General features: G+C 35.3%; 1 protein-coding gene across 2 annotated transcripts in view; it reads left to right on the forward strand.

Annotated features, from left to right (window-relative positions):
* TXK (TXK tyrosine kinase) overlaps nucleotides 1–23,690 on the forward strand; it is a 52,483-nt gene that overhangs the window by 20,855 nt on the left and 7,938 nt on the right. For both annotated transcript variants that reach the window (XM_019741062.3, XM_019741063.3), the window contains exons 5-13: nucleotides 386–451; nucleotides 3,167–3,221; nucleotides 9,998–10,077; nucleotides 11,013–11,140; nucleotides 12,538–12,612; nucleotides 15,102–15,273; nucleotides 19,107–19,323; nucleotides 20,331–20,395; nucleotides 22,552–22,670. In XM_019741062.3, the coding sequence (XP_019596621.1) occupies nucleotides 386–451; nucleotides 3,167–3,221; nucleotides 9,998–10,077; nucleotides 11,013–11,140; nucleotides 12,538–12,612; nucleotides 15,102–15,273; nucleotides 19,107–19,323; nucleotides 20,331–20,395; nucleotides 22,552–22,670 (977 nt within the window). The remainder of the gene's footprint in view (nucleotides 1–385; nucleotides 452–3,166; nucleotides 3,222–9,997; nucleotides 10,078–11,012; nucleotides 11,141–12,537; nucleotides 12,613–15,101; nucleotides 15,274–19,106; nucleotides 19,324–20,330; nucleotides 20,396–22,551; nucleotides 22,671–23,690) is intronic.

The following is a 23,690-nucleotide window of genomic DNA, read 5'->3' on the forward strand; positions in this document are numbered from 1 at the left end:
CAATTAAGCCAATATCTTTGCAACTGCTGTGTTTTTAACTTAGTCACTGTGAAGTCCCAACGGTCATATATGTGTAAATGCCCATTTTCCTCCTTGAAAAGATTCTGGTGTTATAACACATCTTAAAGTACTCACATTATAAGTCAGAATCTTAGTATTTATTATACAGAGATTTCAGTTGAATGTAGAAATGAAAAACCTTTTTTCCTGTTTTAATAACTTAATCCGTAAAATGAATTTTCCTATTTTAATAACTTAATCCTATTTTAATAACTTAATCTGTAAAATGAATCCCCTATTTCCTTGATGTTTTAAAAGGGTCGTTGCCATGAGAATGCCACAAACATGTCAAACATTTTGATTTTTGCTTTGTCTTTTGTTGTAGGAATGAAGGCTTAATCCCAAGCAACTACGTGACTGAAAACAAACTAACCAATTTAGAAATATATGAGTAAGTCTTCTTTAAAATGTGCCCTGTAGTTAATCTATGAAAATCAGGTACATTTTGGCAGCTTATAAGCGTCGATGCTGTTTTTGGTCTATAAAAGGAAAAGAAAGTAACACATTTGACAGCTGTAGTTTAAGAGGTCTTTGATCCATATAATGGTTGATTCAGAAAGTTCTTTTTCTTAAACTTATTTTTGTTTCATTTTGTATAGCCACTTTTTGTTGTTGTTGTTGTTGTTTTAATGGTGACAGCATGAAACCAAACTTGGTTTCATGAAACTCATCTTGCACTTGTTTTACTATGTGTCCTAAATGGAAAATTACCTATTTTTAAAAATGACATTAAATTTCCAAAGAGTGGTAGGTAAATTGAACTTAATATATAGACACATCACTATATTTTGGCTCATGTTTTGAAATGTTTGGAAATAGCTGAAAATGAGAACTGGGCTAATGCTGTAGTTTGCAAGAACTTTTGGCGTGTCTGCTAGAGTCCTGCTTTGAAATCTGTTTTTGTTATAATAGATTTGGAAAATAGAGGAGAGTTTAGCAATCACGTTTTAGCCCCTCATTCTTTGATCATAAACTAAAGTTGGGGTATTAATTTATAGATAGAGAGTGGCAGAGCTGGGAATAGTCCCAGTCTTTTATAAATTTGGGTTTACAGTTTGAGCCCTGCAGTGTCCTCCCACACCACTGAGATACTTGCTTTGTAATTAGCATGTGCTTCCAGCAGGTGGCAGTAGGTGATATGAGTTGAGGCATTAAGACAGGTGCTTCTCTGAGAACCAGGCAGCAAATCTAAATTGAATGAGAGAGCCTCCTGGTCTGCCTTTCTACTAATTTAAGCCCACCTGGAGGCCAGACTCAACATATCCCTCCCCTAAACAAATCTAATTTTAAAAGCATTGGTTAATAATGTAGACTTTACTAAAAGGGAGAAAGAGATGACCACAGGACACATGACATATGAGTATGGGTCAAAAAGTTGTATTGAGATGTGAAAAATGAGGATATTTAAGGGACCTCTGGGATAATAAGTGTATCTACATTCATATCACAAGGGTATCAGAAGGAGAAGAGAGAGAAGAAGGCATTAAAAACCTATTTGAAAAAACAATGACAGAAAACTTCCCTAACCTGGCAAAGGAAATAGACATACAAGCCCAGGAAGTACAGAGATTCCCAAACAAGATGAACCCAAAGAGGCCCACACCAAGACACATCATAATTAAAATGCCAAAGTATAAAGACAAAGAAAGAATCTTAAAAGCAGCAAGAGAAAAGCAGTTACCTACAAGAGAGCTCCCATAAAACTATCAGCTGATTTCTCAACAGAAACTTTGCAGGCCAGATGTATTGGCATGAAATATTCAAAGTAATGAAAAGCAAGGACCTGTAACCAAGATTACTCTGAAAGCTATCATTTAGAATCTTAGGACAGATAAAGTGCTTCCCAGACAATAAAAAGGTAAAGGAGTTCATCACCACCAAATCAATATTAAAAGAAAGGGTTAAAGGGACTTCATTAAGAAGAAGAAGAGAAAAAAAGATTGAAAATATGAATAATAAAATGGCAAGAACTATGTATTTATCAACAATTACTTTAAATGTAAATGAATTAAATGCTCCAGTCAAAAGACATAGGGTGGCTGAATGGGTAAGAAAACAACACCCGTACATATGCTGCCTACAAGAGACTTCAGATCAAGAGACTTACACAGACTGAAAGTAAAGGAATGGAAACATACATTTCTTGAAAATGGAAATGAAAAAAACACACAAAAAACTGGGGTAATAATACTTATACCAGACAAAATACACTTTAAAACAAGAAACAAAGAAGGACCATTAATCTCACTTCTGGGTATTTATCCTAAGTAGCCCAAAACACTACTTCAAAGGGACATGTACATCCATATGTTCATTGCAGCATTATTCGCAATAGCTAAGATGTGGAGGCAACCTTGGTGTCTGTCAATGGATGAATGGATAAAGAAGAGGAGGTACATATATACAATGGAATATTACTCAGCCATAAAAAAGAATAAAATCTTGCCATCTGCAACAACATGTAGAGACCTAGAGGGTATTGTGCTGAGTGGAGTAAGCCAGACAGAGAAACACAAATGCCATATGATTTCACTTATATGTGGAATCTAAATACAAGATAAATGAACAAACAAAATAGAAACAAACTCATAGATACAGAGAACATTTTGAGGGTTGTCAGATGGGAGGGAGGTTGGAGGGGTGAGTGAAAATGGGGAAGGGATTCAGAAGTACAAACTGGTAGTTACAAAATACTCATGGGGATGTAAATTATAATATAGGGAATATAGTCAATAATATTGTAATAACATGTAAGGTGTCAGATGGGTACTAGATTTATCAGGGTGATCACTTTGTAAGTTATATAAATGTCTAATTGCTATTTTGTACACCTGATATTAATATAGTATTGTATGTCAACTGTAATTTTGAAAAGTTGAGTTGAGATGTGATAGAATAATCTAGATATTGCACCTAATAAAATTGTACTAAACTAAATGAACTGATACATTATAATAGTACATTATTGTTTATCTGAATTAAAACACACACAACTTTAAAAAATCAGTTCTGGAATAAGTTTTTCAAAACAAGGGAAATGGAGCAGGTTTTCTGTCTGGGAAAAAATGAAATATCAAATTTAAAAATATTTTTATTGCTTTTATAGGTGGTACCATAGAAACATTACCAGAAATCAGGCAGAACGTCTTTTGAGACAAGAGGTAATTTAATTTACTTATGAATAAATCTGTGAATATTTTCAAATTTTCTCAGAGAATTACATTATAAAGACTTTTCCCAACTAAAATGTTTACTTCCTGTTCTTTTTAGATCTTAAATATTATTACAATTTTATCTCTGCACACATTTTCTGAAAAGTTATAAAGTAGATTTCTTTGTATCAGATCATGTTTTTCATTGTAATTTCAGAAATGTGTTTCTCCTGAAATGATTTCAACTCCAACATATTAGAACTCCTTCTTTCACTCCAAAGTACCTTCTGCCAGTAAAGCTATATTTGAATTGCCCGTATACCTTTGTATCAATGCCAATCAAACATACGCTCTATCCTCATGAGCTTAGCTTAGGCTCAATAAAAACACAAATACAGAAAAACGCACGGTACTGCACTTTCTTCGTTCTTTGGGAACAAAGGGAAGAGTAAGGTAGCCAAAATATCAAGCTCAGCTCAAAACTGCTCGTTTAGATCAAAACAAAGCAAGAATGCATATTTTTAAATTTCCACATGACGGTAAATACCAACTGTGGGTAAACGTAGAGTCAAAACTAGAAACTAGGTAAGAGGTATGTGTGTCATCACTGCTCTCGGATATTGAGGAAATCTAGAAATACAAGTGAGAAAGAATCAGTTCTGTAACTAAAAACTCAATGCCAGTAATGGCTCAGGACATGGGGAAGGTACAGGTAATAGCTGGGGGCAGGCAGAGCCCCCGTGACACAGACCCAGACTCAGTTGGCCATGGGGATGGACAATAGAAATCAGGCCTGGCTTCCTTGACTAGGAGGAAATGGAGTGTGGCAGCAAATGTGGTACCACAAATGATGACAGCAGGTGGCCTTCTGCAAAGTGATCTCAGTAGGTCCAGTAGGACAAAGAAAATGTTCTGACAGGCAGGCAGAACTGGAGAAGGGGCGGCCAGAAGCAGCTCCACCGTAAGCAAGTTGGTTACAGGTAACAACGCCAGAACCACCAGGCTGTGCAGGTTCCGGGTGAGAGGTTCTGCATCTGAGAGGAAGTCTGAACTGGGTGAGGGTCTGACCTCCCTCCCCACAGACACTAGAACAGGGAGTTATGTCACAGCCCGCATATCCAAAACCTTGGTATGATAGATATGTGGTAACAGTTGGCCATAACATTCCTGAATGAAATAAAACATTACAGACAGGTAAGCCCATCCTCTCATCTTTCTTGTCCTTCCTCACTCCCCAGGAGCAATCACAGGAGGAGAAGGGCGTGTTCCCATTTTGTCCCTGTGTTTATATTTTCATCATACATATGTGCGTAAACAGCCTACAGTGTTATTTGATATATTTTAACATTTGACATAAAAGATCATGTATATTGATTTTTAAATTAAACATTATATTTTTTTATTCCATTCATATGGGTACATTTAGATCAAACACGTTCCTTTTGCTGTATGATATTTCATTGTATGAATATACCCAAACATATCCACTTCACTATTGATAAACATTCAAATTGTTCTCAATTTCTTACTATTACAAACAGTGCTGCAAAGAACTTCTTGTACATATCATGTGATACACAGGGGCAAGGGTTTCTTTCGGTTATACCCAGAAATGGAACGGTCTGGTCAGAGGGTATGTGCACATTTAGCATTACTAGATATGTTCAAATCATGATTTAAAGTTACTTGTACTAGTTTGTAATCTTACAGGGAATGAGAAAACCAGTTCTCTACATTCTTGCCAACAGTTGGAAGTTTCAAATTTTTTCAATTCATTGAGTGAGAAATTTTATATATATTTTAAAATGTGCATTTCCTTGATAAACATTTTGATTGAGTAATTTTTCATGTGTCTATTGGCCAGTTGGTCTTCCTCTGCTGTTACATGCCTGTTAATACTCTGCTCATTTTTCTATAGTGTTTGCCTTTTAAACTGATTAATATATATTTTAAAAATATATTCTGAATACCAATATTGTCAGTTATGAGTTACAACTATATTTTTCTGGTTTTCTCCTTTAAAAAAACTTTATGCTGTTTCCTTTTCTTATACAGAATTTAAAAAAAATCTTAATATAAAATTTCTCTGTATTTTCCTTTATGATCTCTGCTTTTTTGTTTGTTTACTACAAGAAATTCTCCTCGTTCCTGAAGTAATAAAGGGATTTTAAATTTTCCTTTAAATGTTTTAAAGATTTGCTTTTCACATTTAGGTCTTTAATCTGTCTGAAGTGTGTGTGTGTGTGTGTGTGTGTGTGTGTGTGTGTGTGTGTTTATGTGTGAGAGAGAGAGAAGATTTAAAAATATATACAGACTTTTCTTATATATCTTTAAAATTTTTATAATTTACATATTTTCTAATTTTTATTTTTAAAAATATGACTGGGTTAAATCCTCCTTGGTCATGAGTCATTTAAAGTATTTATTGCTGGTTTGGCTTTCCTAATATTTTACTTAGCATTTTTTCTGTGATGTTCGGAGTTAGTCTGGCTTCTAATTTTCTGTTTTCTTTGTATGGTTTTAGTATAACGGTTATACTAGCATCATAAAAGGAGTTGGGGTGTGGGACTTCCCTCTTTTTTAAATCTCTGAAATAGTTGATCTTAGATAGAAGTTATTTGCTCCTTGAAGGTTAAATATATCTCTTGTAAAATAGTCTGGACATACTGCTTTCCCAAATAGATCTTTGACTACTGATTTAATTACCTTTTTCTTTTTGAAATGTTTGCTACTTTATATTTACCTAGACTATTGCCCACTTTATATTTATTTTCAAATTTATTGCATAAGTTATTTATAGATGTATCTTATAATTTTAATTTATTTTATATTTTAATAGTCAGTATGTTCATATGATTCAAAATCAAAAGGTTTTGAAAAGTTTTCTTTCATCTTTGTCCCCAAGCCATCAATTGTTACCATAGACGAACTACTATTATTAGTTTATTTTGTGTCCTTTCAGAGATATTTCACACACACACACACACACACACACACACACACACACACACACGACTATTACTTTGCTATAAAAAAAGAACAAAATCTTAACCATTTGTGGCAACATGGATGGACCTAGAGGGTATTATGCTAAATTAAATAAGTCAGAACGAGAAAGACAAATACCATATGATTTCGCTTATATGTGGAATCTAAAAACCAAAACAAATGAACAAACAAAACGGAAACAGACTCATTGATACAGAGAAAAAGCTGATGGTTGCCAGAGGGGGTGTTGAGGGGCTGGGTGAAAAAGGTGAAGGGACTAAAAAGTACAAATTGGTTGTTACAAAATAGTCATGGGATGTAAAGTACAGCATAGGGAATATAGTCAATAATGTTGTAATAATTATGTATGGTGCCAGGTAGGTACTGAGCTTACCAAGGGGATTACTTGGTAAATTATATAAGTGTCTAACCACTATGCTGGACACCTGAAACCAATATAGTATTGACTGTCAACTGTAATTGAAAAATGAAAAAATAAAAGAAATAGTAACACTAATAGGAAAAACAAACAAACATCATTACGTCCTTTGTTGGAAGTGAAAGTATCCAAGCTCTCCTTGCCAAAGTCTGTGTTCTATAAGACTTTGTATTAGACTGACTACTAGAGACACTTCATAAAATTTGAACATAAGAAAAAAAAAATGCGGATGATTTCTCTGGTGTGGCTAGTCTCCCTCATCTCTCTTCTTTTTCAGAAATACTTTGGATATAGGTTTTTCCCATATGAACTTCAGAATTACTTTGGCTAGTTTTTAAAAACTTCCTGTTGGTTGCATTACATTTACAGATTAATTTAGGAAAAGTTGTTTAGGCATTACAAATCGGTGGTGTTTTGGGACCAATTTGTTCTGGGACCCATATATTGATTATACATATAGAAAAAATTAAAATTAGATCCCTCCCTCAAGCAGAAATAAATCTTAGATTAATTAAAGGCCTAATGAGAAAACGAAACACTTTTGTACTCTTAAGGAGCATTTTAAAGTTTTCTTTATATAGCTCTTGCACAGCTTTTTAAAGGTATTTTATCTTTTTCTTGCTATTATAAATGAGTATATATTATTGTTTTTATATATTAAAGCTCTTGATTTCTATGACCAAATTATTATAACTGATGACTTTAGTGAATTAAAATTTTTTGTAGTAGTTTTTCAGTTGATTTTCTTGAGTTTCAAGTGCTTAATCTTAGCAGCAGACAGTGATGAATTTAGCTCCTCTTTTATAATTTTAATACAGTAGTTCTAATTTTCGCCTCTCATTTAATTGCTTGGCTAGTATCGCAGAACAGTAGTAAATACTGTGCTGACAGTAGGCATTTGTTTTTTCCTGATCTTAGTTGGAATGATAGCCACATAAGACACGATAATACACACTTGGAATGAAAGTGAATAAGGGCTATTGTGTTAAGGAAGTACACATATTTTCCTATTTTATCAAGAATTTAAAAAATCGATACTAGAATTTGAAATTTGTCAAATGCCTTTTCAACATCTGTGTAGATGTTTATGACATTTTCTCATCAGATCTATTAATATGAATTATATTAATAAAATGTCAAATACTGAATTACTCTTGCATTCCTGCATGCAATCCCTCTCGATAATGATATATTATTGTTTTATTGTGCTACTAGATTCAGTTTGTGATTACAATATTTAGTTAGGATTTTTGCATTGATACGAGTGAAGACTGGTTAGTAGTTTTCCCTTTTGTGTATAGCCTGCTGTGCTAATATTGATGTTAGGCTCACTTTATATAAAAATTTAGAAGCTTTTCTCCTTCACTTATGGTCTGGAATAATGTAATTAATCTATAATTTCTAAAATTTAAGATTTGGTAACATCACAATGTATAACGTTAGTGTTTTTAAATGTTGTAGCTTTTAAAACTTTATCTATTTTTCTGTTTAGTAGGTCCATTAAGATTCCAGCTCTTCTGGAATGAATTTTAATAAATTTATGTTTTGCTAGTTAGTTATCCATTTTATTAAAGTTTTCAAACTTATTTTAGAGAGTCAAGACAATTCTTTTTTTTTCTAGATCCTTGTGACTTATATTTGATAGAGTTTCCCCCATTATTTATTGATTAGATTAAGTATCAGTTTATCTGTTTGGTGGTTTTCACCTAGACAACCAGATTTTGAATTTAATTACTAGATGTGTTATATTTTGTTTAATTGCTAGCTATATTATATTGTTTTTTTAATTATTTAAATAGTTTAAATTATTCTGAAAATTATTCACTATTTATGCTTTTGTCTTTATTAATTTGTTTCTTCTTCTTTACCTAAGTTTATTTTATAGTTCTCATCCTCATTTCTTGAGTTGGATACACTTATTTGTATTCCTTTTATTGATATAAGTAAGAAGACTGAATTGACTTTGGAGTACTGCTTGAACTGTATAGCAGAGGTTATGACACATAGTGGTTCCCTATTATTTTCTAGCTATTTTTCACTTTTTATTTAAATTTCCATGAGTTTTGCAAAAGAGACCTTAAAAATTTATAGGTGGTAGCGGTTTTTTACTTTGGAGATTGTTATTAATTTTTATTTTTATTGCTTTGTGGTTACGAATGTTGTTTGTACTCTTTCTACTTTGAAGCTTTAAAAGAGGAGATCATTCCATATACAACTTTATTATATGCATATTATATATATATATACACATACATATACATACTATATACATATTCATAAATATATACCACACATACAATCTTGCTTTTTCCATTTTTGTCATTTACATCTTGTGTCCCTACAGTATGCAACAAAATCTTTGCACATGGTAGGAATGCAATGAAAGCTAGATTTTTATCATTAAAATGGCTATCAGAGGTTCTTTGGTTAGAAAACTTGACCAGAAAATGAGACTTGTCTCTGACAAGCACCTGGGAGGAGAAGGAGAAGACTCTGCGTCATGCATTTGTTCATCTTCAGGGTCACACCATGCTGTTTGGGTTGTAAAGTTCTCAAGCACGTTATCAGCACTTCATAGGCGTAAACTTTCATGGGTTTGACAAGATTCTGAGATATTTTCTTCTTCACAAGTGTAAATACACTCAGTAAAACTGAAGCATTTTACAATATCAAACAAAAAAAATCAAACAAAACAGTCCAGCATTCAAGATTATTTGAAAGCATTTCACGGCTTTTTTGGGATTTCTCAAAGAACGTCAATGGACATCCAATTCATAACCTAATATCAAATTCATTATCATATTCTTCCCTCCTACCATTTCTCTTTTTGTCTCTCCCATACCCTTAGGACAACTAAAATGGCTCTCCTGTTCTTCTCTGCAGACTCCCCCAAATCTATTCTCTCCATCCTTATCATGAATTCTGGTCTCTTTTCCCACTCCCCCCACTCCAATTCCGGATGCATTTCTCCCTGCCTCCCTCACCCCCACCTACCACTTTATTTCTTTTCTTCCGAAGTATCATCCTGTCAGTCTGGTCTCAGAATTGTTTCTATTCGTCAGCTATTTTGATTTATTATCTTGATCAATAAAGCAAAAATAACTAAATAGTGGGGTACAAGATTGTCGAATGCAAAATTTTTCTTAGAAAAATTGGGGGCAAAGTTTTAAAATACTCATGTATTTTAAATTCTTGTCCTAATTATATTTTACTTTATAAGTATTATTTCTAAACCTGCACTTGTAAAAATAATCTCATCTTTTTGTAGTAAGTCAGCATAGCTTTGGTTTTCATGACTAAGATAGGTTTGCCTTTCTAATAAGAAATAAACTTGTACAATGAATGAATTGTTTTGCAGTCTAAAGAAGGTGCATTTATTGTCCGAGATTCAAGACATTTGGGATCCTACACAATTTCTGTGTTTATAAGAGATAAGAGGTAAGCAGTTGTTATTTTGGTAACTTTAGAAATAACAATCCCTGGAACAGTGTGTTTTATGGAGACACCATCATATAGAGAATGTAAACAAGAGCCTAGCATAGAGAGACTGAAAATTGGAGCAACTGACCAGTTCAGGTTGTATCCCTAACAAACTCTGTGGGAGGCACTGGATATTACTTAACCCCTCCTCTCCTTTTTTCAACCATCAAGAGAAGAGGATAGATTAGTTGTAGCACAGCTGGTGGTGCTTTCCTCATATCCCTTGGTCCATCCTGGAGTTTATCTCCAGAGAGTTCTCCTGCACTCAGAAAGTTTCCTGTGTCTTTCTGTCTGAGGTTGTTCTCTGGATGAGAAAACTTGTGATCTCCATGGCAAGGCTGGAAGTGCCTGAGAAGTAGCATCCTAGGAACAATCCTCCGTCAGGAATGGGGACTGGATAAGCACCTCAGCTTCTTTGCACTTTCGTGGGACAGTTCTGGAATGTGTTCCACAGTCTCTTGTAGCATTCTGAAGGGATTAAGATATAGCTGTCCATAGCAAACTTGCTCATCAATACCCCCTATATTGGTTTTCCTCCCTTCTTTGATTCACACCTCTTATACCCCTCATAGTGCATTTGTTCATTTACTTATCCAGTACCTGATATTCAGTAAATACTTATGTGTCCATTCTGAGCTCTGCATTTCTGGACACTAGACTTGTCAGCTAGACAACTTTGGCTGAAGTTATTTTTGAATCTAAGGCCCCAATAACGCAGCTGAGGAATTTTCCTGGGATGGGGAGACACCCATTTAATTTAATCCAATCCTTTCTTCAGTGTGTAGGGCTGCTAGGATGAGAGTTTTAGAGGTGGAGTCCTGTTGCCTAATGAATTGACTTAGTTTCAAAGTGATCTTTTGCTTGTTGACTAATTCATATTTTATTGATTGTAGAACTTCGGAGGCTACCATCAAACATTACCAGATTAAAAGGAAAGACTCAGGACAGTGGTATGTGGCTGAAAAACACCTCTTTCAATCAATCCCTGACTTGATCTGGTATCACCAGCACAATGCAGCCGGTAAGTCGGGAACTTCAGGCTGGGTGAATAGAGTCAGGGAGCCAGGCCCTAGATGGAAAATGCATCTTTGGTCTCAGACACTTAACAGAAGCAAATATTCCCATGAAAATGTTTTTAAGAGCTTGAAATACAACCTGCTTCTGAACAATCCTCCTCCTCATTGATACTTCTTTGTTTTTCTAGTTGAGGGCAAGAGGGAGGTCGAGTTTTCATAATTCTGCCACGTTAGAAAAATGATAGATGACAGAGAAGCAAAAGGTCATTTAGTCATTATGCATTTGTTTTTGAAATTTACATAGGGCTAAATGTAATAGGATTTCAAATGTTCTAAATAATCATGCTTCCTTCTCTTTGCTCCCATAAATTTTCTCTCTACTTTAGATAATTATAATAGAAAATTACCCTTAAACCTTTCACTATCTGTTCTTTCTTGTTTTGAGAACAGAAAAATGTACACAGGACGCAGCCTTTCATGGTTACATTTTGGTCTAAATATACCAGAGGCATATTGAATCCCCTTCCCCAGCTGTTGTTTGCAATAACTGCTATTTGTGCAAACCTATCATCTGTGGAAAGATATAGGATTCCAGAATGTTCCACCACAATTACAATCACATCGCTGGCCTTTAGCCCTCACCCAATCTGTGCTGGACCACTCTGAGCCCATGGGGAAATCCTCTCACCTCCGCATTATAGAATTTGGTACTCTCTGTAACTTTTCATATTGTTTTGACTTTTGTCATTCAGTACCATGTAAGATTTCTCTCATGAAAAGTTGTGCTGACAAAAAAAAAAAATCTCTTTTGGAATTTGGCCATTTTTTCCATTACATTGGTTCTAAATGTTAGGAATAAATCTAAGGAAAATTATATCTACTATGAGTCCACATGGATATTCCAGATAACCAAGAGAGGTTGATTAGAGACAAAGTGACCACATGTCTGAGTGGGGTCAGGGAGGATATGCTTGTGGCTAGATAGAAACCTTTTGTCTCCGGAGACCAGTTCTGAGTTTTCCCTTCACACTCTTCTTTCCTCTTCCTTCAAAGACAAAATTTAAGAAACAGCGTGGTTATGGTGGTAAAGTTAAAAATAATACTGAGGTATGTCAGGATGTGCTGATGTGAAAAGATGTTAGTGATAAGTTTGTTTAGTAAAAAAAGTACAAAGAAATATATTTATACTCCCACTTTTGAAAAAAATACACATTCATACGTATATGTGTGCATAGAAAAACTGTTGACAATTAGGTAATACTTTTTAAACTAATAAGATGATAACAGACTACAAACTGTTAATGTTCACCTCTGGGGAATGAGACTGAGGGTATGGGAAGTTTTTTTTTTTCCTTTTATATTTGCAACTAGGCTTGAAATGCCGATTTCTCTTTCTCCTTAGGTCTCATGACCCGTCTCCGCTACCCAGTTGGTCTGATGGGCAGTTGTTTGCCAGCCACAGCTGGTTTTAGCTATGGTAAAGTATGCACATGTGCTTAAGCAAAATATCAATCCATAAAGCATTTACCCCAAGTTCCCTCTATGTTCTTTACATTCTCAGCTCTTTGGAGATGTCTATCTAGATTCATTTCTTCCAAAGTTTAAATCCCCCTTCTCAGATATTTAAATATATGCATCTCATAAGAGCAATTTAAACTTTTAGTGAAAATGTTTCACTTTTACTTCAGATTTCATTATACGTTATTAGGAGCCCTTTTGATAAACAACACTTCTTTTTATTTGAATGCTTGGGCTATTGCTCTTTGGTTACATGGGTGGTTGGGAAATGACTGCTCCCCAGGAGAACCTTGTAAAATGAGCTGCTAAAGGTGTCTTCTTTACCTTTTTCCAAATATAACTTGTACAAAATTTGACTTGAACTATTTTCTAGCAAATGTGTTTGCAAATCTGTGAGAATACATAAGAGCAAAAGAATCCTGTTATCTAATTTGATGACACTTTACTCCCTCAAATTTCTCTCATTAGTGGGACTCAGAATATACTGGAAAAAATGATAACACAATTATATGTATAACTGGTAACCAGGACTCATGGTCTCTATGTAAATTGGGATGGCAGGTGATTTCAGGTGTTATGGGTGCCTGCATTATTGCTCTGTTCCATAAATTCTATATATAATAAAAGTTCCACCATTAGCAATTTATTTAAGTTAAACATGGTCCTATTTAATTTTTCAAAAGTAAACTTCTCAATTTTTTTTGCCATCCAGAACAGTGCACAACACAGCTATAGCTCTATAGCTTTGCCTGGTTTTGACTATATGAATAGAATTGGACACCGAGCATTCTTTTATGTCTGGCTTCTTTCTCTCATCATTCCATCTGTCAATTCTCCCATGGTGTTGGGTGTGGTTGGTTCATTTTCATTGTGGTGTGATGCTGCATTGCGTGATTATGTCACAGTCTTTTTTAGACGGCCATTTAGATTGTAACCAGTTTTTGTCTCTTATAAATAATATTGTTATACACATTCTTGTATGTCTTTTGATGAAGTTCAGTATACCTTTATGCTCCAATGTTGGATATATACTTAAGAGTAAAATTTCTGGGTAATAGGACATGCACTTAGGTATTGTCAGTTTTCCAAAGAGCTTAACCAAATTACATTTCCATCAACAGTGTTTCGAGTTCCAGCATCTCCACACCTTTGCCCTTGGCAATAGCTGGTATTCTTGTGGCTCGTTTGTTTTTTCGTTTTTTCTTGTTTTGTTTTGTTTTGTTTCCACTTTAGCCAATCTGGACAGTGTGTAGTGGTATCTCATTATGGTTTAAATTTGCAGTTCCCTGATGACTAATTATGGTTTAGTGGCCATTTGGGTTTTCTTTTTTGTGAGAGCGTATTCTATTCAAAAATTTTAACCCTTAAAAATAGGATTATCTGCCTTTTTATAATTGATTTATTTATATTCCGAATAGGAATTCTTTGTTGGTTAAATATTTTAGAAATATCTTCTCACAGTCTGTGACTTACCTTTTCACTGTCTTAATAGGGTATATTTGCTGAATAGAATTTTTATGATGCATAATTTATCAATATTTTCCTTTACGGTTATATTCTGCTGAATAAATCGATGCCAATCCCAAGGTCATGAATGTGTTCTCCCATGTTACTTTTCAAACACACCCACTATTGGGAGGGGGAATACTTGGCAAAGCTGGTACAAAGGGGACATCAGCCCTTACAATTCTCTTAAATGCATTATTATTATAAAGTTCCAGTAGATGGTAGTGTTGCTATATGAAAGGAGATAAGGAAAAGTTAAGATTTGATACTTCTCAGAGTTTTCAAGTGGGTGCTTTTAAAAACAGTTTTTTCTCCCTGAATTATTTCTATAAGATGAGAAATATACACTAATGCAAATTTCACTTCAAACATACACTTAGATATATGTGAGTTAGAATCCTAACACTGGGCATATTTACTTAGATGAATTGATTAGACTTTTCCCTAAGAAGGAGAATTTTCCAAGGAAGAAAAGCGCCTTTAGGAATGGGAGTGGGCAGTAGAAGGAACTGAAATGGGGGGCGGGGGGGGGGGAGGGGAGGAAGGGCCCAAATTTTATCTGCCTCACAAATTTACTCACCAGGATGAAAACAGAAGGGATGTAAATATTTTATGTCTCATGTCTAATTTTGGTAGGTTTAGTTTAGAAAGGCACAGAACTGTGTTTCATCATGGGTCTCTGTGGAAAAAGAAAATCATGTTTTGATATCCATAATTCTCTCCAAGTGTAAAGTTTGTATTTTTAAACTTGAATTCTGGAATTTCACATTTAAGTCACAATGAGTGTATTAAAAATGGTTACAGGTCCTCTCCCCTCATATATAAATTTTTAAAACTCTCTGTAAAGAAGAGAACAGGTCTAGATAATTCCTAAATCTTTTCTAGCTGTAACATTTTAACATGCTTTTATCTACTTGTAACATGGATGTTTTTGCTTTTCAGAAAAGTGGGAGATAGATCCATCTGAGTTGGCTTTTGTAAAGGAGATTGGAAGCGGACAGTTCGGGGTGGTCCATTTAGGTGAATGGAGAGCACACATCCAGGTAGCTATCAAAGCCATCAATGAAGGCGCCATGTCTGAAGAGGATTTCACTGAAGAGGCTAAAGTGATGACGTAAGTAGAAACAATACCCAGATACATATCTTACCACATCCTGGTGTCATGGAAAGAAAGTAGATTTTGGAGTTCGTGACACCTGGATTTGTCATAACTCTTCCCAAGCTAGTTGTGCACCCCGGGCAAATTATTTAATCGCTAAGTGCCCTGAGTGAGTTATTTCACTTTTCTGAGCCTCTATTTCCTCACCTGTAAAATGGGGATAACAATACATACCTCACTGCATCAACATGTGAATTAAATTAAATAAGTCTAGGAAAGTGACAAACATGGGTTCTTTTCAGTTCAATAGTAGGTGTGTAGTGAGTGCACTTATTTTTTTCCTTTTCCCAGAAGCAAAAATGTTGACTTTGTCTAAATAGTAATGTAAGGATAAAGTATTTGCTTTCAGAGGATTTAAGAATCCTGAGCTCTAACAGAAGTGGCTCTTTGTAGACCATTGGACACTGCTCTTCACTTCTGTGATTTCCCAGGTTAACATTTTGGCTCAGTTGAACCTGGGCTTTGGTTTCCGTCTGTAATCTGGCGCAGACAAAGGCAGGCCAATAATATCACACAAATCAAATCAACATTCTTTAAGTATTTGTTCAGTATTTACTTAGATGAGTAGCAAAGTGATGAAGAAAGAAAACCCAGGTGGCATTACCTAGATTCTATTTTATTATCCAAAGCCATTTACTTCTGTTCCAAACTTGCAGACTTCAATTGAAAAAACAAACAAATGAAAAAAACCAGATGTGATTAAGTGGACCCATTCTCCTTTGAAGGCAGAGCAATGCTGTCTGTTGGGCCTCTCAACCCATACCCAAGGGTCCTATCAAAATGTTCTTTGCAGCGGGCGGCCAGTTGGCTCAGTTGGTTAGAGTGCAGTGCTCGTAATGGTGGTGGGGATCCCCGTGTGGACCCCTGTGTGCTATGCTCTCCACAACTGGATTGAAACAACTACTTGACTTGAAGCTGATGGGTCCTGGGAAAACACACTTAAATAAATAAAAGTTGTTTTTTAAAAATGTTCTTTCCATCCACTTACAATAAAGTGAATTTCAAGGGAAGTTATCATAAACACAGTTTTCCAGTGACATCAGCTTCCCAAAGATGTTTTTGTGCCCCTAGTTTACCCAAGGCACCTAGCTATCTGTCTGGCCTTTTCTCCTTGATACAATTTGCATTAGACCATGGTTTCCTGTATCTAAAGGAGAGACAAAAATTATATTCCTGTGTGTTGGATTAAATAGGCATAATAAGAAAAGAAAGAATGGGAGACATGTGATTCACTGAAAGGTGAAGTCATATTGGAATTCCTACCCTGTTTTCCTGAAAATAAAACCTAGCCAGACAATCAGCTTTAATGCGTCTTTTGGAGCAAAAATTAATATAAGACCCGGTTTTATATTATATTAATTATATTATATTATATTATATCTGGTCTTATATTATTGAAAATAAGACCAGGTCTTATATTAATTTTTGCTCCAAAAGATGCATTAGAGCTGATTGTTTCGCTAGGTCTTATTTTCGGGGAAAAACGGTATCAAACAAGAAAGAATTAGAGTTGCTAATGTCATGGCGAGGGGATTTTTGAAAGGTTCAAACCTGATTGGGCATTTTGGGTCAGGATTTTTGAGGATGATATTTTGAGGACAATGGAAGATGCATGGAGTGTGAGGAATAGAAATAATTCTTGGTGATTTATGGAGGCAGGAATGAAGCTAAGGGCTTACTTATTCTTAAATCAGTTCTGATGGATATGATGTGTTCTTGGATTTGAATATAGGTGAATTTTTTGAAAATGGGGCTGGAGAAATTCCTTTTTAACTTCTAACTGTGGAATGTGAGTACATTTGGCTTTAAAAAATTAAATAGCTGATACACATGGAGCTGTACCTGTCAAGCATATACAGCTTGGTTATATACAGATTATGTTGTGTATATACATATTATATTGGCAATATACATATTACCTCCACTTTGTCTGTAGTTTAAATGTCACCTTCTTCAGGACATCTTCCCTGTTTAATTGACATACCCACCTCCAAATGCTTTCTATTGTATGACTTTGTGTTAGTGCCATCAAAGCACTTGTCACTCCCCAAAACTTCATGAGTATTTGTTTTGTTTCTCCTCCACTAGAATGTAAGCTCCATAATAATAGGACCTATTTTTCTCTCTTCTACAAACTGGTGAGTGCCTAAAATGATGACGAGCATGTAGTTGGTATTCAAAAACTATGTGTGGATTATTGAATGAGTTGATGAATCCTCACCATAATTCTATGATATAGGTTTTATGAAGATCCCAATTTTATAGACGAGAAAAAGGAAACTTTGCAAACTTACCTAACTTGCCTACAGTCCTAAAACAAAACACTGGTAGAATTTCTAATTGAAATCAGAACTATGAACTGTTTGGGCACAAGGCCACAATCTTAACTAATGTAATAATGTAATGTAACAATCAACAAATATTTACTGGGCAACTACTATATGTCAGATCTTATAGTAGTTGCCACAACTGTTAACCAAAATTGTTGTCAGCTTGTGCAGCTTTTCCAGTGCAGTAGAAACAACTTCCAATCTCTGCTGTGCACTATATTTCGAGAGGTAGTCTAAATTGGGGGGCCTGTACTCATGGGGTTTCCAGAGCATCTGCTAAAGATGATTGAGAAGAATGAAATAAAACCAGGTTTCCCTCTTAGACAACTTCAGCTCATCAAACCCCATTAAATTTAAAAATTTTATCTGTATATAGTTTTTAGTTTTTACAGTATATTCACATATATGATCTCATTTAATGTTCCCTGGAAGGAAGAAGGACAGATTTTATTATTCCCATTTCATATGTGAAAAAAAAACTGAGGCTTGGAAAGTTTAAATAAGTTGCCCCTGGTCAGGCAACCAATAAGAGGTAAAATAACAACTTGAGTTCAGCTCTTTTGATTAGAAGTATTACATTTTCTTTAAATTATTACAATATTGCATTGCTTTTAAGAGATTCTTCATTTTAGTTGTTGAACTATGGGTTTGTAAGAGTATCTCTGGATGTAGCATATTAGTAGCAGTGCATTATACTGAGATGTATGAATAAATTATATTTATAATTATAAAAAACTATATGTATAAATAATTTTAATTTCTCTAAGAACTTTTTCACTGTGTCTCATTTCAGTCTATTCATTATTTATACATCATCGTATCTTCTAAAATATGTTAGATTTTGAAAGAAAAGATTTAACCTTATAAATTCATATTACACAGAAATGAATAAATTAAAAACTGAGAACACCCCTATTTTCTTGCCTCTACTTCCCTAAGTGTTTTTCTCCAGGGGTAGTTAATATGTATAATAAAAATTGTTAGTTGGTCTCCTAACCCTTATTACTTAAATATAATTTAAGTAATTTTTATTATTTAGTTTTCTTTTTTATATGCATCAATCGCTCTTTCTTCCCTTCTGTCTGTCCAGAAGTTTTGTCTGAGCAGCTACCGTTAGGAAGGTTGAAACTCAAGGAACAGGAATAAAATCACAAGACCTGGGCAAGGAGTAAGAGTAATGAGGAAGCAAAAGGCTTACAAAATGGAAAGTAGAAAAACCAGAATATGGGGCATGTAATCTTTAGTCTCTACAACAATTTAGGCCGTTCTACTAAAAGTCTTAATCCTACTTTCTCAACGCATAAAGAGGAAAGGAAACTGCTCTATTTTCTCTGTGGTTGGGTTAATTTTTATCAGATTTTGATGAAAATTGTATAGATAATAATTAATAACCAGCTGAGTCCAATCACTTTAAAGTGCAAAAGCGGTTCTGCTGACTGGTGTGTTTTTCATCAACAGGAAATTATCTCATTCGAGGCTAGTTCAGCTTTATGGAGTGTGTGTACGGAAGAAGCCCCTTTACATTGTGACGGAGTTTATGGAAAATGGCTGCCTGCTTAACTATCTCAGAGAGAGAAAAGGAAAGCTTAGGAAGGAAATGCTGCTGAGCATGTGCCAGGATATATGTGAAGGAATGGAGTATTTGGAGAGAAACTGCTTTATTCATAGGGATTTAGTAAGTATGGAGATAAATTCTATCAAACCATTGTCCTACATGAGGCTAACTAATGAAATCAATAATTTTCTCGACTAGGTTGACTGAAAATGGATTGTTAAAGCATCAAATAGATTGTCTCAGCATTATTGTATAGTACGACAGTTCACTGTGGTAATTTTAAGAAATGTGAAAATATTGTAAATAATTATATTCAATGAGATGTAAGTTTTGAAATACAATACAATGCCTTAACTTTTTTTTTCTTTTTTTTTTTTTAAAGATTTTATTGGGGAAGAGGAATAGGACTTTATTGGGGAACAGTGTGTATTTCCAGGACTTTTTCCAAGTCAAGTTGTTGTCCTTTCAATCTTAGTTGTGGAGGGCACAGCTCAGCTCCAGGTCCAGTTGCCATTATTAGTTGCAGGGGGCACAGTCCACCATCCCTTGTGGGAGTTGAACTGGCAACCTTGTGGTTGAGAGCCCACTGGCTCATGTGGTAATCAAACTGGCAGCCTTGGGCATTAGGCGCACGGAGCACCAACATCCTGAGCCACCAGGCCAGCCCCACAATGTGTTAACTTTTATTAGCAATTAATAGATCTTAAAGGTATATAACGATTATCCCTATTTGTCGTGTATATTGGGATTCCTTCTTTTTCTTTACTATAAGTTAATATACCCTATTTTTATGTCAAGATTCATAGTTTGTCACCTCTTAATCCTCATTAAGATTGACTTAATCTTCATATTTATCAAGAATACTTTTTGAGAAAGATTAAAATCTTAAAAAGGAAAAACATTACAATTTATTTTTGTTGTTGTTATTTCTTTGAAGAAGCTTTAAAATCCTCCATGTGAGGGCAGATATATTGAATCATATATATCATTGACAGGTGTCACCATAAAAATAACATTGCTACCCATACAGAGAAGTAGTGTGGGAACCCAAATAAACTAAGGAAAAGGAGAGTAGATACTCTTGAAAGAAATTGTATTCAAACTTATGTTCTTTCCTTCTTTCATAGGCAGCAAGGAATTGTTTGGTCAGTTCCACAAATATAGTAAAAATTTCGGACTTTGGAATGACAAGGTACATGATATATTTTTTTGTTGTTGCTTGCTCATAAGAGGGAGTCTTACATTTGTCTGCTGACAAACTGAAAGATGTTATTGGCTTTGCTTTTTCCTCTGTTAATGTGTTAATGCGGTTGTATGGCCTGCTGACCCACTTTGAATTTTAGGACATGCAGCAATTTTAGGTGTGAGGTAAACGGATACTGTGGGCTATTCTGATCTTCCTTCAGATCATTGTTAATAAAACTGTGGCATATCTTAAAATTTTTATTATTTATTTAAAAATAATTTCTCAGTCTACTTATTTGTGTAAGAGTAAGAAAAAAGTTTTGCTGATTTATCCTTGGCTGGCTGGCCACACAGGTGGCCAATGACTCAACCAAAATTTCTATCTACAAAATTCCTTCATATCTGGCATTCTCTATGATTAGAAAACTCCATGGGGTGATCTAAGTTCCCATTTACGTGGATACATCCACAGCTTTTTGTTTTCTGCAATCTTTCTGCCTTTCTTGGGCCTCCACCTGGGAAAGAGGACACAGGTTCTGTTTTGCTCTTGAATCTCATCAACCTGTTGTGGGGAAGTGGGGCCTTCTTTCCCTGCTGCGTGACTGGGGTGGCTCCTGTCTGGTGCAGGGTCAAGACCCTGCATCAGCTGCTCACTAACGTCTCACACTCCTTCCCTTTCCCTTCTATTTACCCTCACTTCTCAGCTTAAGCAACCTTTTTTCTAGAGGCATGGATGGATGAATGGTGGTGGTGGTGGCAAGGAGAGCTCACTCTTATTCAGGAGCCATTCTCCCAAATACTTTGTTAATAATTCAGTCTTTCTCCTTCTCTGGAAAGCCTAGACTTTTGAAACTCAAAAGCTATGAAAAATGGCTCTTTCCTTTTTGTTTTCTCTCATTCGTTCTTTCCCCTAGTAGAATGACCTCTGGTTCAATAAAGAGAGCTGAAAGGTGAGGTGAGGTAGGGTATGAGAACAAAAGTAGAAGTGTGGGGAAGCATTAATAAATAATTTAAAAATACTATTACTGCATACTCAAGGGGCTACATAGCACAAGTTAGCTATTATCTCTTCTCTTCAGATGGCCCACACTTGGATATATATTCCTGTATCCAATTCTAAAACAAGAGAGGCTTTAATTTTTTTTTGTTGTTATTTTTTTTAAAGGAGATAGTAGTTACTATTGATTTTTTTCCATATAGGGTCATTTTAATGCATTAGAGATTTTTCACATCAAATTTATTTATTTATTTATTTATTTTTTAAGCTTTTTTTTAAAGATTTTATTGGGGAAGGGGAACAGGACTTTATTGGGGGAACAGTGTGTACTTCCAGGACTTTTCTTCCAAGTCAAGTTGTTGTCCTTTCAATCTTAGTTGTGGAGGGCGCAGCTCAGCTCCAGGTCCAGTTGTTGTTACTAGTTGCAGGGGGCGCAGCCCACCATCCCTTGCGGGAGTCGAAAGGGCAACCTTGTGTTAGAGAGGATGCGCTCCAACCAACTGAGCCATCCGGGAGCTCAGCGGCAGCTCAGCTCAAGGTGCTGTGTTCAATCTTAGTTGCAGGGGGTGCTGCCCACCATCCCTTGTGGGACTTGAGGAATTGAACTGACAACCTTATGGTTGAGAGCCCATTGGCCCATGTGGGAATCGAACCGGCAGCTTTAGGAGTTAGGAGCATGGAGTTCTAACCGCCTGAGCCACCGGGCTGGCCCTCAAATTTATTATTTTCAAATATTTCCTCCCTTCTCTAGCCACAAAATATGCAAAAAGAAAGAAAATAAAGCATGTAATTTTGAATTTCTTCCTTTCCATTAGATGTTTATCTTTTAGTTCCTTTTTATAACCTTGGCTGTTAGGCCATTCAGCATGCTTCTTTGCAGAATCGAGAATTTGTCGTAACTAACGTCATCAGTAGGGTATGTTTTAGACTGAAGAATTGCTATGATTTTCTGAGAGCCCCCCCCCCAAATAAACACAATTGAGGCTTGGTTTAGAGAAGAAACACTATAAGGGCTACTTTCCCACTTTGACAACAAAAAAGAGAAGGTATATAGAACCTTTCTGGAATAACTAACTGCCTTTTAAGACTGAATTAACTAAAAGGATTTGAAATAAACAGAACTTGGAGGTAATTAATGCAATCTACTCTGACTCTGATGACCTTAGGTATGTTTTGGATGATGAGTATATCAGTTCTTCCGGAGCCAAGTTCCCAGTCAAGTGGTCCCCTCCAGAAGTTTTCCATTTCAACAAGTACAGCAGCAAATCTGATGTCTGGTCATTTGGTGAGCGAATTTGGTATTCATTTGATGGAACTTAGTGTCATAAAATAGGTCAATATCTTTTTACTTTGACTTTTTAATATGATGTATATTTTAAAAAAGTCTTCTTATAACTGTGCTTCTATCTAAATGCATCCAGACTTTCTTTGGCAACTGCTGTCATATACCTTCTTACATAAGTCTGTCTTCTGGATCTTTTCTTTTCCTGTTGAGCACTTGCTATAAAACCATAACAAAGAGTCTACTGATCTAGAGAACAAACTCAGCCAACTTTTCCACACCACAGAGACTTGCAAGGAAAAATGATCTTACAGTGTTATTGAATTTTGAATGTAATTAATAAACTTCATTGTCTAACTACTAAGCAATGTCACCTAATTTACTCATCACCTTCAAATTTTGTGGGATTTAGACATAGGCCTCCTTGGGATCTGTCAATTGATATTTATATTGGGTAATGTTCTTCATTGAGAAAGAAGACCCTGTTGACCCATGTCCAATGGAATTTGTTTTTCTAATTGATTTTCAAAAAGTGGCAACAAATGTGCGATTATCTGTTCTCATCCAGACCCTTCCTGAATGGCTTCTTGGGTTTGGAAAGACAGCTGCACACTCAGAAGGGTGTGCATTTTATTGTCCACAATAAGGTTAGGCTTGTACATTGAACTTATTAGCTCTCCACTGGCATGTGTTAGTCTGGGCAGATGACATTTTAGGCTCTACTGGAGAGCAGTTATGAGACCAGTGGATAGTAACACAAGGAGCTTATCAAATGGTTGCAGAACAATTAGAACTTCTTAAGTTTTATCTGACCACTTGTCTCTCTTCCCCACTGGGCAGTGAGCTTTAGAGCACATGAACTGGTCTCATTCTTAAGAATCCTCTGGTTCTAGCATAGGCCTGGTGTCTAAGCAATACTTAATATATATATTTGTTATATTTGTAGAATAAATGAATAATTAAATTAAGTCAAATTGGGAGTCTTGAAGAAGTTTCACGCATCAATTAATCAATCATTGATTA

Source organism: Rhinolophus sinicus, chromosome 1 (assembly GCF_057876585.1).
Source record: "Rhinolophus sinicus isolate RSI-liver-muscle chromosome 1, RSI-T2T, whole genome shotgun sequence".
Classification (NCBI taxonomy): domain Eukaryota; kingdom Metazoa; phylum Chordata; class Mammalia; order Chiroptera; family Rhinolophidae; genus Rhinolophus; species Rhinolophus sinicus.